At 41.1% G+C, this 16695-nt stretch overlaps 1 protein-coding gene across 6 annotated transcripts in view; it reads right to left on the minus strand.

Moving 5' to 3' along the window:
* The window catches only part of TACC2 (transforming acidic coiled-coil containing protein 2), a 196113-nt gene that overhangs the window by 4134 nt on the left and 175284 nt on the right, over positions 1–16695 (minus strand). For all 6 annotated transcript variants that reach the window (XM_019555907.1, XM_019555909.1, XM_019555904.1 and 3 more), the window contains 4 exons: positions 15025–15168; positions 14192–14268; positions 8623–8666; positions 699–859 (listed from right to left, as the gene is read on the minus strand). In XM_019555907.1, the coding sequence (XP_019411452.1) occupies positions 699–859; positions 8623–8666; positions 14192–14268; positions 15025–15168 (426 nt within the window). The remainder of the gene's footprint in view (positions 1–698; positions 860–8622; positions 8667–14191; positions 14269–15024; positions 15169–16695) is intronic.

The following is a 16695-nucleotide window of genomic DNA, read 5'->3' on the forward strand; positions in this document are numbered from 1 at the left end:
CCCCACTCCCTCCCCTGCCGCTGTGGTTTGATCTGTCCCACCCCACCCCCATAGTGGCAACCCACTCTGCCCCACGCAGATCCAGGGATACATGCCTTCCCGGGGTGTGCACAGTGGCAGGAGCCACCCCCCTTCCCCATGCCGCCTAGACGACCTGCTCACAGCTTCATCCCACGTCCCACTCCACCCTGCCTCAGCAGTGCCTGCCCTGGCCCACTCCCCACGAGGCCTCAGTCCGCCCCCCCTTAAAAACAAGAAAAAAATATAAAGGGGTACATGAACTGAAACTCTGAGACAGAAGGGGAACATTTGTTAAAAAAAGGTTGAAAACCCCTGCTACATGCTATTGCTCAGAAAGTGCTAGAGAATTCAAATAATCTTTCACAGTATTTTCTGCAACTTCAGCATGGCATATATGCCAGCAAATTGGTTTTCTACAACATTTTGGTACTTCTGAAGCTATTTCCAGATAATCAAGAACAAATGAGCGTGTGAACAAGTACAAACACACTATGTGCACCCTGTGCAATTACAACTGAACCTTGACCAGTGGACTCATGATTGAAAGCAACAACAGAGTAAAAAATTGAACAACATTGTTATATGGCTACCTAAGGATTTGTTTTGCTTGTTGTTTTCAGAAAAACAGAGTTTAATATCCTACATTTTTTTAAATTTGAAGACACCTCCTGACTTACTTTCCGAAATCCTTCCAGAACTTCTTTCATTTTTTCATATCTCCTAAAAAGGTCTGCAAGTGATTTCTCCACAGAGTTCAGGTCTGCCAAAGCTTGTTCCTTCTCCACTATTAGCTGCTGGACAGTATGATGGGAGACAGATTTCTCTCTCTGTTCATCCTCTGTATAAAAAAAAAAGCAATTGACAGAAGGGTTATATTAAGAACGTGTTTTTACAATGCTATGCTGTTTATACAAGTAGCTAAATGGTTCTTTAGACCTAGAAAAGACATGATACAGAGGCATAATCCTATGTTTGATAGTGTGTCTAGTTATCTTGCCTCTTATTTTCTAAGGCATGGAAAACATTTAAAAACATCTTCATATCGATGATTTATAGCACTCTCAACTCAGTTGTTTATTCTGAAGAAACAGAGGTTGGATTTTTCTCTTTCTTCAAAGAGGAACCAAGTGAAAAGCTACTAGGTATCTGTGCCACTGATGCCAGCCATTATCATTTGTAATGCTCACCACCTGATTCTGGATAACACTGGCTCATCCACTGCAAACTAGGGGCCTCATTTAATTCAATCCAGGTATTGCTCAAGCAAAATTAGGGCCTTAGATTGTACAAAGCTGGCTCACAAATTTCATTGTTGGGCAATACCAGTCAGGAAACTTGGCACCAGATTTAAGTTCAGGAATATTATAAATATACGAGCAAAGTAAAACTGAACTTTTTGAGCTTCTCATCTCTAAAATTAAAAGAAGAAACCAGGCAAAAGTAGACATGTGTTGGGATTAGTATTTCTTTACTCAAGGTGATCACTGGCCAGGACACAAAGTGGCATCTCTTTGCAGCTCCAGAAAGGAAGTGCTAATATTCTGCTTAATAAAATGCTTTATTTTTCATACCAATGAAATATGATTCCCATGATCCATGTTTTATAGACCATTTTGAATGAAGTTGAAATGATAACATAACAGTGAAGTGAGACCGTTTTATTACATCCATGATGAGCTAAAAGGTTCTCCTGAACAAAGAACAGGCAACATTTTAAAGCCTGCGACTGCCCATTGAGGTCTACTACATTCTGAACTATGGCAGAGGTCAGGTTTTCATCTCAACAGAAGCCTTAGCTTGAAATAAACATTTAAAATTCAGCTCAACTCAGACATGGACCTTTCTAATATGGCACCTTCAAATATAAAAGATTTGCTTCTTTGGGGTATTCAGAGGTTTGTCCTGCCTTTTCTGTTAGCCAACACAGTAGAGCATCAACTGCATTTCTACGTTGCACCTCAGCTTGGATTTGTTGATTGAGTAACACTTTGCAAACCCACAGAGGTCAACAGAGTTACCCAGGTATTGCCTGATCTGCAGAGACTTTATGAGTAACAATGCATGACATGGAAAGAACCCAGGGTAGATTTAATTTTGCAAATTGAAGTTAATTTCTTTGTGAACTGAACACATTTGATAAAGAAAAACTGAGGTGAATGCCATGCTAGTTTTCAGAGGAGAATTTCCTTTTAAGATTGTTTTGGAAATCAGTATTAGGATGATTCGCTGTGGTCTTTTCAACTGTGATCTCAGAAACATGTGCTGTGTACCCACTGTGACTAGTAAATACAGGAGAAGAATGTGCAATCCTTCATTTGTTTTCCTCTCAGAAGCCTTCTTCTTCAATCCCACCACAAGGTTAGTTTTTATGCGTCCTGAGGACAACCTGATCCTCAAAGCCCATCAAAACTAAGTTGATCTAATAAAAGATATCAGATTCACCCTTGTCTGCCTATGTCTTTAGACCAACACAGCTACAACCTACACCCTTGAGGACAATCTATAATTTAAGGGCTGGATGCACAAACCCATACTCCCCAAAATGATCCCACTTCATTGTGACTGTGCAGGAGTGAGGGTTCACATGCGTGGAACCACATATGATCAGGTGCTAGCGACAGATCAAGGAAATGAAATGTTGCCTCGTTTGAGGCAATTAAATTAAGTCCTGTTGTATTTGAGTGATTTTCTTCTCATCTGTTTCTATGGCAGTTGAGCCTGTGAATAATTCACCATGGCCCCTTCAAATCCCTATAGAAAACTCCTTTCCCATCTCTTCCTTGCTCCCTGGCAGCTTTCCCTCTGTCAGGAAAGGCTCAACCAGCTCCTTTCAATTACAAATAACATTGTTTCTTCAGGTGACCAGATGGGACATCAGAAGAGTGCGACATCAGGTGTTCAGGTCTTCTGACCCATGTGTTAAGTGCTATCCCTGCCAAGTCTTTGACCTGTCATATGGCCAGAGAGCAAGCTTCAAACCCAACCTTAGTCTCCAAAGGAGAAAGGAAATATTTAGGTAAAACGAAAGGAAATATTTAGGTGAAACGAGGTAAAAGGAATAAAATGAAAGGAATGGAAATCTAGCATGCATAGGAAAAACATACTGTGAAGAGTTAAATCTATCGAACTGAAGAATAGCATCACAAGCAATGGTAGACACTTCACTGCCTGAAGCATTTAGAACTAGACCGAACAAAGAGTGGATGAACACAATGGAAAACCTGCCATCATTGTGAATGGGACTGGCAGACCTGAGAGATGTATTCTTCAATTTAGCTGCAAAGATATCGCTGCTCACCAGAACAATACTGCCAACAAGACTGCTGGTCAAATCCTAGTTAAGGAATTACGAATGCAAACATTTTATATAAGCTTATATGATTCTTTAATTGCCTTAATGAAGAGGCTTCTATGTCTCTTGAGAACACCTCTCACAATTCAAAAATAATAATTCAAACAAAAGTAAAATTCCTAGATATATTTTTAACGAACAAAGAGCTAGAGAGAAATAGTTCAAGAGTAGCAATAAAAAAGATGTTATTCAATAGCTTTTAAACTTGTTTTCAATATCTAATAGGAATATTTATATCATTTAATAATGGGGATGCAGCAAATACAAAGTATAAAAGCAACAAAAATGCAAAATGCAGGTGTCAAAGGTGGTGAAAAGCATTACTTACCAGGCTTGCCTGTTTGTTTGTTTGTTTTGCAAGCAAATAGCAAGAAGCAACAAAAATGGAAGCAAAATAGAAAATCAGGGAATTTGTTAGGAAAGCAGAAAAAAAGTAATGCAACAACCTTAAATGCAGAAAGCACACACTTCTTTTATTTTCATAGTGAGACTTTAACAATATCCTCAAACTTAGAAATATATGGAGACGTTTTTGAAGGAAAAAAATTAAAAAAGACGCTTCATAATCAATGATAAAAATTAAACACAAAATGGATCCATAAAGAAAAAAATATGGACAATTATGCCACTTCGGAAAGAGAAAGATGATACGTAAAATGCATCCCTATGCAAAAGAGAGCATGATGTTTTAGGCCTCATGTTCCTGTTTCAGGCCTCATTTGGTGCAGAGCGGTAAATTTTACCATAAGCATGCTGACATGAGCCCAGCACAGCGAAAACAACGGCTGGGTGAGCTTTCTCACCTTGCTCTGTTGATGCAACCCATTTTGGAGTTAAACACTCAGTAACTCATTCCTACCTGGAAAAATTGTACAGCAGGACTTTCTTTTTTTTAGGGTAAAACATGCAATAAAGAGGTGAAAGCAAACATGAAAGGACAGAATGAGAAAGGAAACAAATGAGGACAACAGTCAGAAAGTACTTGAAAAGGCACCGGTTAGCAGCTACTTCCTGACTACTGTTATCCAGACAGTACATATCTACAGACCTCTGCACGGAACTGTGTATGAGTTAAGTAAGTAGAACAAAATTTAGCTTTCTAGGTATAGACTATCAGTACTGGACTTGCTCCTGCTCCCATCAAAAGCAATGGCACTCACTGGGTTTTATGTAAATATACATATGCATGACAATCTAGAAAAGCTCTTTGAGGACTTAAGGACCTAAATGAATATTCCTTCAAAAGGGATTAGTGAAAGAGGGTCAGGTCTAACTAAATCCCTTCTAGTAGATGGCTTTACAACGAGCAAAGAATGTAGTCATACATACAACAATTCAAATATGTATTTTTCTGTTGAAGTACATTCTTTTCCTCATTTTGTTTTATTAGCAAGGAGCATTGTGTGCAATATATATATATAATAATTGTTTTTTCATGTATTTGTGCAGAGGGCATAGCCAATCACCTTCTTCTACATGCCCGATAATCCTGTTCTCTATTTAGTTACGTGAAATCTCTTTTCTCCACAGCAAAGTGTGTGGCAACAGAGAGAGAGAGAGCAACCTTCAAACTGGGCTTCTACATTAATGATGAAACCCTGTGTTAAAAATGTAATCAGATATCCTGCTGCAGAATGTAATGCCATGCTAGTCAATACAATTTGATGAAAAATAGAAAATTACATTATGTAGAACTCTCTCTAAAACCTGCTATAAATTCTTTTAAAAATATAATTTAAACCGATTCAGGAAGAGTCATTTACTACTGTGAATGCAAAGCATGAGGATCTTCCTTTTTGTTCTGTGATCAGGAATATTAATTATTCTTGATTTGTCTGAAAGGATGTTAAGGAGAACAGCTGCATAACTTGAGAATTTACTCCACAGGGACATTCTTTCACGTGATGGCATCAGTTTCAATTCATCCAATGCCTCATCAGATAAAACTGTGATACTGTATATTGCTGAATGGAGATCAGACACCATGATTACGGGGCTCGCAACATCCAGGTTATACAGCAAGCAGCGGCCAGTTCTGAGAAGCCTTTCAGACAACTTTTTATCGAAGCTATAGTCATTAAATTAGCTTTATAAATTAGTTAATAAATAAATGCATGAGACTAACAGCATGGTCAGATAACCTGAAATATTGGCTGCAATTTAAAATAAGCCACCTGTACAATAACTCATTTGCTGTTACCGCAAGAGCTCCTTTTCTTTGTGTCGCATTACAACAATGTGACATTGCCACACTGAAACCAAAGGAGAAATAAATAGGTTCCTCAACCAGCAGAAAATAAAAGCATCCTAGGTAGATGAATGGCTGAATTTGAAATAACAGCAGTTGAAAAAAATAACTGTAGGAGGAGGTTGAAAACAGGTTCAATCACTGGGACATAACACAAGACATGAGTACATGCTCTCTGTCTCTCCGACTATGCACCGCAAAACCCCAAGATGCCATTTTGTCTGTGTTACTGAAAACACTGGGGACAGAAAAAGTAAACTCATTTTTGGTATGTACCAATCCCAGACATGAAACAGAGAAGAGACCGGCCAAGTAACATTTGGAGGACTCTAGGCTTGAACTTCTACAGCACTGAACCAGCTTTCTGTTGGGTGGCAGAGACACTAGTGTGGATCTAATGTGAAAAACTGGAGCGCTCAGCAGACAGGGTGTTCTGGCCGTGCTTTTATGAAGACTGAATTATAAATGTGACAGAGATCCTACCAAAGGCAATCAAATGCAATAGGTATCCAAACCCCTCAAATTCCAAGGGGAATAGCAATTACCGTACATATTTGAAACAGTTTGAGACCTTATTTTGGGGTTGATTTCTGTCCTTCATTCATAATTCAGTTCAGTTAATCTGCAGGGCAGGGAACATCGTTTTTAGGGTTCTCTTGATTTGTATGAAAGCACAGTGGGATCTGATGGAGATTGTGGGAAAAGCAGAACAGCAGAACCTGTCCAAAAAAGGGTCAGTCCACTTGTTTTTGCCTTTGGGCAAAAACAAGCATGTTTGCTGCGCACACCTACTTATTTGAACATGACTAGTCTTATTGATATCAGGTTCTGAGCTACTAACTTGTTCTTTCTGCAGCATCTGCCTATAAATCCATAAACCTAGGCAATTCATGCTGGCAGTATCAACACTATAAAATATCACTCTAAGAATATAGGTATTCATGTAGAAAAATCTAAAAATAATCAAAACATTTGTCATCATGCAGTTACAATATAGAAATGATGGATGCCAGTTTAGACAGAGAAACACAATACATTCATACATATCATCAATGATCACATACTAACAGATGCAGTGAAAACTTTCCTAATTATAAATTTACATTAAGACAGATTCACATACACACCAGATACCTTGTATTTTCTATGACCATGCTCTGCTAGAAATGATGCTACATTGTAAAGAACAGTTGCAAACACCCTGAAAACATTGTAATGCGATCATCCTCCCCACTGTCTGATGAAGTCATTCGTTTGAACTGGCCTCCCTTCTGAATCTTATATTCCAAAAGAAACAGACATAAATTCATCTCCTATAAGCCTTATATATTTTTAATGTCTTTTTTATGGGCGTCTCAGAGCAGTTAGTAGGGAGACAAACACATACAACCATCTTTTAAATAAAATAGTTACCCCCTGGAAAGTGGTTACCATGACATGCTTTCACTTGGTGCCCAACTTGCCTTGAATTGAATTATGTCCTACACTTCTCATCAGCCCCTGGTTCTAATTAGTTGGTTGCTTGTAGTGCCCTGAATGTCATAATTTAGTTTCTGGTCCCTGAGAGAGAGTCCCAAGTGAATAATGCTGGGGAACATACCACTAGTGTGCTATGATAAGAAAGCAAGAATCCCAAGACAAGGAAGATGCTGAGATTCTCTAAAAAGGTTTTTAAAAATAGTAAGCATTTGAAGTTTGACATTTTTCTGTTTCTGCAAAAATTTTGCAAATAACGTTTTATTTTCTAGATGATATGCACACCAAGATATTTTTCCGGCAATTCTAGGGCTAGATCCTGTGATTATCTAAGAACCAAGGAACCCACTGATTTTAATCAGCTATTGAGGCGGGGGGTTGGCTTTTCCAGCCACTGAATTGGGTTGGAGTTAATCTGGAATTTTGTTGGAAAAAAAATAATTCAGAAAGATGGCCTCTGCTTCTGGGAAGAAACATGAAGGGGCAGGGGTGGTCCCAGAGCTAGTGCAGTGGCACAGACCCACCCTCCTTCAATTGGTGCTGCTGCATAAGTAACAGCTGGAGACTTCTTTTTTTTAAGTCCATAAATCAGGTAAGAATTCCACCTCCCTCCCTCTCCTCTATGCTCAGCAGCATGAGGGGGAAGGAGGGCTCCAGAGGGGCTCTGAGAGAAGCTGGGCTCAGACAGGACCAGCCGTGGCAGGCAGATTCCTCCTCTCTGCCTAGTCACCCCAGCTGTGTCCTGGAAGCCAAGGAGCAGGCTCAGGGGATGAGAACCTGCCTGCTGCTGCCATCGCTTGTCACTGCCACTGCCACTTCTCTCTCTGGCAAAACCTGGCTCCATGTGCAGCCCAGGTGGAGCAGCTCTGGAGTCTCCCTCCCCACAGATCATCCAGGAACAGTGGCTGTAGTGAGCAGAGGAGAGGGAGAATGGGAGTGGAGGGGACATGCTGCTGTGCATGAACAGGAAGGGAGGGAAGAGAGTAAGCAGTCTTACCTTACTGAGGAACTTAAAAAACGACCCCGGCTGCTATTGTCACGGGGCAGTCTGCTGGGGTGGTAAGGTGGGCTGGTAGCAGGGGTGAAGCCACCCGTGCAACTAGCTGCTGCTAGCACACACTCCCCCTTTACAAAATCCTGGATCTACCCACGTGTGTGGATACTGGACGTCAGGATGGCAGCTGTGTATGTGAGAATAACTGAAATGACCCAAATTCCTTTCTGCAGGAGATATTCATGGATCTCGGCCAACATATTTTTACATCCTAGAGATGTATAAGCAACAGAAGAAAGACGTGTGACCTTCCATATTGCCTCAAGTGCTTCAGAACAGAGGACTTGTTTTTCAGCATAAACTGGCAGCACATAATTCCAACCTCAGATTATGTCCGGTTCTCATGAAATTCAAAAACATTCAACAGATATGCCTAAGGTCAGAATTATGCCCATGGAAATAACCACATTTCTATGCTCTCTTCACAAAATCAGAGCACAGAATAGCATCTTCCAAAGCAGTAACACCTACCTATCATCTGAGCAATCGTCTTCTCATATTCTGAAACTATTTTCCTATAAAAGAAATGAAAAGAAAATCTGTATGTACCAATGATGGCAAATCTTACAGTTGCTAATGGCTTACTTGGAAAATAGGCTATTAAATAACTGCACTGTATTATGGCAAAATTCAATACAAGTCTATTCCCCACTTCTATACAGTCTGTATAATCTCTTGGCTTTTTTGTTTGACGCTACTGCAAAATGGACAATATGAAGAAAAATAAAGCAACCAATTCAGTAAAACTGAAGAAGTCAAGGTGTTTATCTTTCCATCCCCCTTAAAGTCCCGATCTGAAAGTAATTGGAAGCCAGGACAAATTCATTTGATCAACACCAGCTTTTATTCAAAATTTCCCCCCAAATACTTCAATCATTAATGAGATCCAGGGTCATATATACATTTTTGATCTGAAACCTTGAGGAGTTAAGATTTTTTTGCAACATATATTTGTTCCCCCTCCCGATCTTCCCTGGCCTGGACCCTTTTTATTTCTTGTGTTTGTTTTTAAAATTTCTACTCCAGGAAATTTAGGTTTATTAGGGAAAAATGAGAGGACCTTGCGTGACTGTCATTTGAAAAAATATCTGGCTAATCCTATACACTTCATATATGCAGTAAGAATTGATCAGCAATTAAGACAATGAGACAAAATAGTTAATTATATAGCACAGAATCCATTCATTCCCTATTTTAGTGAAATTGCAATGGAACTAAGGCAGCTAAATGATAATTTTATTAAAATGTCCCTATTTTATTTCATATATTTACATCACGCTTTATATTTTCCTCCTGAAAAGAGGTTAGCTAAAATAAGCAGATTAAGAGTGATTTAGGAAGCTGAGCTACTCCTCTGCAGAGCCAAATCAAGCTAATGAAATGAGACTAGCTTTATCTATGCTTTTAATGAGCCACACATGACTGTCTACAAAAATAAAATCACCACAACCTTAGTTCCCTTGTGGTCCACATTCAAAATATTCCTTCGACAATGTTTTACTTATATTCTTTAGTCTTTGCTTAATGCGATTACTACATTTACGTTGCAAATGAGTTAGGTGACTTGCAGAAAGAGAGATCTCACTTTCAAAATCTGAGAGTAAATGAAACCGAAATTAAAGCTGACTCCAGAAATGCTTTAGAAGTCCAGCCTTCAGAAAGCAAAAGTCTTTCCTGCCCATTGCTGAATGCATTTGTCCAAGTCCTGCAAGGGCCAAGCTCTGAGAAGCACAAATCTTATATGCACGTGTAATCCTGCTGACCTCAGGGAGACTCCTGGGAGAAGTAACAATCTGTGCGTTTGTGGAGCTTTTTGTAGCACTGGACCACAGAATGCAAGGTCACGTGCTGCGCTCTTTGTTGGAAAGTAGGGCAGAGCTGCAGCAGGACGAACAGGACTCGGTACTATCTAGAAGGACTGGCCACTTTGGAGATTTGCTCAGAGTTCCTGAGATTTCTCTTTACACTTTCAGTACTTGAGTTTCATTTTTAAAAAAGCAATTTAAATTCAAACCTAAAAGTACCTGTAAGGATTTTCCCTTGAAAGGAAGAACTCAATGGATATTCAAAGAGCCCCATGATTTCTGCAATAGGAACACTTAAAAAAACTGTAGGCCTTGTCTCCACTGGGAAGCTACAACATGTTAGACAGGAATCTGAGGACGTTAAACTTAACGTTAAACCCTGTATTGTAACAGTGTAAATTCTCAGTCCACATTAGCCCACAGAAGTTTAATGTGGAAAGACCCCCCACCCAGCCCACTTTCTTGCCAATTTAGGAGTGCTTACTACAAAAAAAAATGTTCTACTATTTTGCTCAGTCATAAAGTGGTTGGCTCAGTTTGGATTAAAAAGTTCAGGTGAATTTTGAGAGAGACACTCAGAGATTTCACTGTCAAAAAGATTTTCTTTACATTCAGCCTAATGTTTTTTCTTTCCATTTGACCTTGACACTTACAATAATACCTGCATGTAAGCATACTCAGTCATTTCCCTTCCTTCTTGGTGTGTACACCCTTCAAAACATCATCAAAGACTCTTTTTTTAAATCAGACTTAGCCAAACTTTGTTGGCCTTTATATTTTTTCTTAACAGGCCAGTTTCTCCATTCTCTGCTCATTTTGCATCGCTCGCTTCTGAATTCCTCCCACCCCGCTCTGCGTGTGAGTGAACGTTGTATTCAATGTGTAGTTGCCACTGTCCACAGAGCAGACTGTAGCAAGGCCTGGCAATATTTTTGGGCAGAGAGCCAAAAATACCCACAACCTCAACTTGTAAGATGTTGGCATGCCGGGGTGGGCAGCAGGGGAGCCTCAAGGGGCTTGATCCCTTCTATGGCAGTGCAGCCCACTCCCAGGTGTGCGTGCCAAACAAAATGCCTTTGCTTGCCATGCTCTGGCACCCATGTACCCTACCCCTGTACTACAGCTTCTTTTTGGTGACAATGCATCTTTATGTACACAGCTTAAAGTTACGTTGCTTTTTTGGGTACTACAAAGTAATGTTTGCTTGTTGCAATTCTCATCTACTGTGTCAAGACTGTTCCAGCATTTAATTTCCCAAGAGTGTATATCTCCCACTGAATAGATGCCTTTTGGACAATTTATTTCAAGATGTATTAGCTAAGACTTTTGAAACTAACAACTGGGATATATTCTATTCAGTTTTCTAATCTTTCCCTGTTCCTCAGCTTATTTTTGTCCTGTTTAAGGCAGCTCATCCCAATTTTGTGTCATTCTTTTTTTCCCCACATTAAAGTGTTAAAGAAAATTACTCTCAAAACTTAATTAATGCAAAACTCCCTTAGACATCTCTATCTGAACTCTCATCACTCTCAGCTGAGGGCCACAATTCTCCTTCATATCACCAAGAGTTACACATATAGATCAACATTTGATAGAACCCTAGATTTGGCTTTACCATGTGTGGTTAAACAATGCATTTGCAAGAAAAGATATTGAAAAAAGTAGCCAAAGCTTTAAAACCTCAGAACTGATGCTAAGAATTTGTTTGTTAGGGAAGCAATGGATTAAAAATGGCCCAAAATAGTTTTCTTTCATTTACCAGCTAAAAATTAAAATATACTGGAAAAAAAGTAAAACCTTGAAGCCCTTACAGAAAGTCTGCTACTGGTCTCTTTTCTGGGTAGTCCTGTTCTCAAATTTAGTTTGGTGCAGACTGCATTGGTATCATATGCAGTGATACCAATAATGGGAAAAACAAAATCATTATTTATACAGAATAGCATAAAGATAAAAATTCCAGTAAACTACAAAGGAAATCTTTTGACTAGTACATCTAATATAACAGCATGGTGAAGCTACAGTTTATTATTACCCTTTGAAATGATAGCAATAATCCTAGAAAATAACATCAAGGCAGAATTTGGCCTCTTACACAGCTATTTCAAATCATATTATCTTTAACAACCTGTGTTGGGTGAATATTACCGACAACTTTGCTACTAAGACACCTGAATCCATAAGAACTACTTCACGGTCAGGTCGGCTAGGATCTGGAACCAACTCCCAGGGGAAGTGGTACTGGCTCCTACCCTGGGGGTCTTTAAGAAGAGGCTTGATGCCTACCTGGCTGGAGTCATTTGAGCCGTTTTTCTCCTGCCCAGGCGGGGGGGTCAGACTTGAAGATCTACAACGTCCCTTCCACCCCTACTTCTATGATTTTCTGATTATTTAAAATGAATCCCTTTTGCCAGTACTACTCATGCTCTCTCTGTGAATATTCACGTGACTGAGGTTTACCAGCCCAAACACATAGGAAAATTGAATTTTAAATTGGCACATGTGATTTACCTAGTTAACAACAGGTAACCAGCACAGTTTGTTGGGAAACTTGTCACCCATAGAGGGTCTGCACGAAATACTGTATTATTAAGCCCCACTATTCTGCCTACTTAAAGGACTTAATTCAGGGGTGGGCAATTATTTTGGCTGAAGGGCTGCTTAATGAGTTTTGGTGAGGTGTTGAGGGCCACAGGGGTAGCCACACCCCTTGACAGGTGTCCCACCCCGGTCACCTCTTGTGATCAGAAGCCCTACCCCCTAACCCCTGATCTTTGCCACTGGAAGTCTCTCCCCTTGCCCAGGAAGCACTCCTTTTGGGGGGCTGCTTGTATATTGTGTGGAGGGGTAGGGAGTGTGGGTATGCTGCAGGTGTATGCAGGTGTGGTTTAGGCCTGGGGTGTGTGGGACTGCTGGGTGTGTGTGTGGGTATGCTGGGTGTGGGGTGTGTCTGGGGTGTGGGCAGGGTACAAGTAGGGTGTGCCAGTGTGTGTGTGTGGAGGGGTGTATGTGTGGATATGTGTGGTGGGGGTGTGGGGTGTATGGGACTGTTGGATGTGTGTGTGGATATGGCTGGGGGTGGGGCATGTGCGGGGGATGTATGTGGGGGGGGTGTAGGGGTGGGGATGGTGTGTGTATGTGCACGTGCATGGAGTACGGGTGGGTTGGGTGTGCGCATGGGGGGCTTCCCCCTGCCTGCTCCTTGCAATGTGGCTCAGCCTAGCCCAGCCCCTCTGCAGGCAGGCTCAGGGGAGGGAAAGGGGGATCAGCACTGCCTGCCTGGCTTGCAGCACACTGCAAAGGCAGGGAAAGCAGCTGCTGGCGGGCAGCAAGAGAAGCCGCTAGTAGAGAGAAGTGGGGGACAGGGTGCCAAGCCTGGCATCGCCAGCTCTCTTGATCTCTGTCCCATACCTGCCTGGTAGGACTGCAATGGTACCTGCGCTGGCTCCTGCTGCTTCCACCTCACGTGCTGCCCCAAGCTCACACGGACTCCTGCTGCTCTTCCCACCCTACCTGCCTATCCCGTACCTGCCCAGTGGGCTGAACCAAGCCCATGCTATCTCCTGCTGCTGCTGCTCCCACCTCACCTGCCTGCCCAGCGGGGCTTTGTAAGCAGCCAAACTCCTTTTTCCCCTCCCTTCACATGCTTCCCTGCCCAGCCATGCAAGCTGCAGGCAGAGTTCACCCCACTCCCCACAAATGCTGTAACTTCCCCTCCTTACCTGCTGCCCAGAGCACTGCAGCAGGGACAGGCGGAGGAGTTGCTGGAGGTTGGTGGAGCTCAGCAGTCCTACCTAGCTGTGCCTCCTGGCCAGGGCTGGTGCCCTCTAGCAGGGGGAGGCTGGGAGCGCGTACATACTGTCCCAAGTGGGAGCAGGCAGGACTTGGCCCCATGCAGAGTGCAGGAGGGGCAGCCACTGGCCAGGCACAATACAATTAATTGGTGGGTATCTGCCTGAAAGCCAAATTTAATCAGCTGGTGGGCTGCATCTGGCCCACAGGCCATATTTTGCCCACCCTTGACCTAACTGGTGCAGGTGTCGCCTCAGGGCTACCTCAAGAGAGATAAATTGCCAATTGTGTATAGAAAAGAGTAAGTGAAAATGGGATAGGAGCCATCTAAAGAGTAGTTACAAAAAGTATTAAAATAATATATATGGGCAAATTTATCTCAATATGCTTGTGCAAAAAGAGATCTTATTAATTTAATCAGTGACTCAACTGTGTTAGTAACTCACCTCATTTCCATCACTTCCCTTCTGCTTTCTTCATATTTCTCTTTCCACTCAGACACTTCTCTTTCTTTGGCCACAATCTGATACAAAGAAGGCAGAAACAACTGATAAGGGAAGTTATTTATTGAAACAGATACTTGGCTTGACAGATTAACTGAATTCTGCCTTTTAATGAACATACACAGCAGAGCCCAGAGAAAGTCCTGGTCTTCTGATTTCAGATCTAGATCTGGATACAGTGTGAACATCCCCAGAGAACTGTTCTGTTTCAACCAACTATAAGGCCTCAGTTAGGAAGTCTAAGTGAGGAACCAGATCAAGTTTCCCCAATCTCTTTTGAGGGCAGTAGGGTTATGTTCAACTGATTACAGATGATCTAATCCATGACAAATGCAATGCTACTGTTCTTGATAATTAGTGATGCTACTGTTGTTGATTCACCTAGACACCAAATCATGAAACCTGAGGAAGGCTTTCAGGATTTCTCCTCTAAGACGCCCTATCATGCTTTGCAAATCTGTCAAACCCAAGTGATCGAAGAATAGGATAAACCTTAACTTGTGTTCCTCACTAATTATCACTGCACATGGCTAACATAAAAAAATAAAAATTTCCACATATGGTGATTGGCTCTCATTTCCATTAAGTAAACAGAATCTATTCCCTCTTTTTATCCTTCTCCTGCTCCCAAAGCCCTGAATGGTATGGCCATAGCGTAAAGGATATTTAGACCCACAAAGTACATCTCTATCAGGGGAATGCCTTTTGAGAAAACAAGAAAGAATCAAACCAACAAAAGAAATGTTTCTTCTTCCCACACCCCATAAGGAAGTTACCTCCTCTCTGGCAAGTCGTAGTGCAGAATCTATATCTTGCTGTGGGTAGTGCAGATTTGTGGTGTTTTCTGCGTCCGAGGTGCCAATCCGGGAGTACAGTGCACTTTTAGAGATGGGAATGTCTGCTGGGATACCAGGATCTCTCTGTTTGGTTTATAAATACACAGAAATTCATCATTAAATATGCGCTTTGCTAATAGGTCAAGTGAACTTAAAACTTAGGAAGGTGAGGGGGGCAGTGGGTCCTGATTCATCACTAGGGTTCCTTAGTACTATGTTAATACAAGTAATAATTATTTTAAAGGAGAAAAGGAGTAATGCGAAAATGTGAACTTAGAGTACATGGAATATATCAGAGTCAATCTACAGGGAGCAGTAAAGATAATGCTGTGAAACCTAAAATATTTAGACTAGGCGTGAGAGTTGTTTTGAGAAAGGTTAATGTCAGAAAAGGTAAAAGAACTAGGACAAGAACCGTTGTGCAGAGAATACAAGAACAAAATGGATGCGGGGAACCATTATGTGAGAAAATAATTATTTTCTCATGTATTCTATGACTGTCAGAGCAATGTAATGTTGGTGTTAAAGGACTGCAAATTAACAGCAATCTGGTAGCACCCACTAAGGCACAGATGGGTCCTGAAGAGGGAGACCAAGCAACTCATTCAAGATAATACAGACTGTCAGTAACAGAGCCAGGAACTGAACTTGTATCTCCCCAGGTCCTGCTTAGTACCTTTTCCCCTGAGCCACCCATCCTCCCTAAAGGATCCTGTTTCATTAAAAAAAATATATATATGATACGACACCGCAGCTACCTTAGCTTGCCTGGTCAGTGTCCTGTCTCCAGCATAAATTATATTCCACAGAAAGAGTAAAGAAGCCATATTGTTAGTGATACTACTGCCTGCTTGTATACAAGTTGTGATTAGAAGCTAAGTGCAATTTGTATGTAAAAGTCCAATTTTAATCATGTTTCTTATATAAATAGTCTAGATCAAATGAATGGCCCAAAAGCACAGTTGAAACAAGAAATGAGGAAAATGGAAATACATTCAAGAACAAACTGTGAAAATCATGTTTTATCTTGTAAATAATATGTAATAGGCACAATCAATTCAAGTTCAATGCCTGACATGTATGAGTACCAGAGGATGCTATATAATGAATGATCTTTTAAAAAAAATGGGTGAGGGCTGAAAATGGTACAAGACACAAATAACAGCAATTCTTTCATGGAGGTAAGAAGAGGACTATGAAACTGAGAGTATGATGCGTCTTTAATAGCTCTGTTGTACTTTCAGGTCTTTTTGGAGCCAGGGGAGAAATGGGAAATTGGGTTCTATTGGCCTGGGAATCCATCCCTCTAGCATCTGAGCACCATACAAACATTGATGATTTTATCCTTACAATAGCTCAGTGAGGTAGGCAAGTAGTATCCTTTACTTTAGGGATAGGAAACTGAGGAACTTGGATGTTAAGGGCTTGGTCATTCACTGCCTTGTATTTGTGCAATTATTTACAGCAGTACAAAACAAGTGCAAAAGTAGTATAAACTACCAGTTTTATCTGTTAGCATTTCATGCAGTTGATGTTAGTGTAAATGACTGTGCAAGGTGTAGGGCAACAAAGAACAAGACCCTACATGACTTGCCTAATGTAACGTAGGCA

This window comes from Crocodylus porosus, unplaced genomic scaffold (assembly GCF_001723895.1).
Source record: "Crocodylus porosus isolate Cpor-Errol unplaced genomic scaffold, CroPor_comp1, whole genome shotgun sequence".
Taxonomy (NCBI): Eukaryota; Metazoa; Chordata; order Crocodylia; family Crocodylidae; genus Crocodylus; species Crocodylus porosus.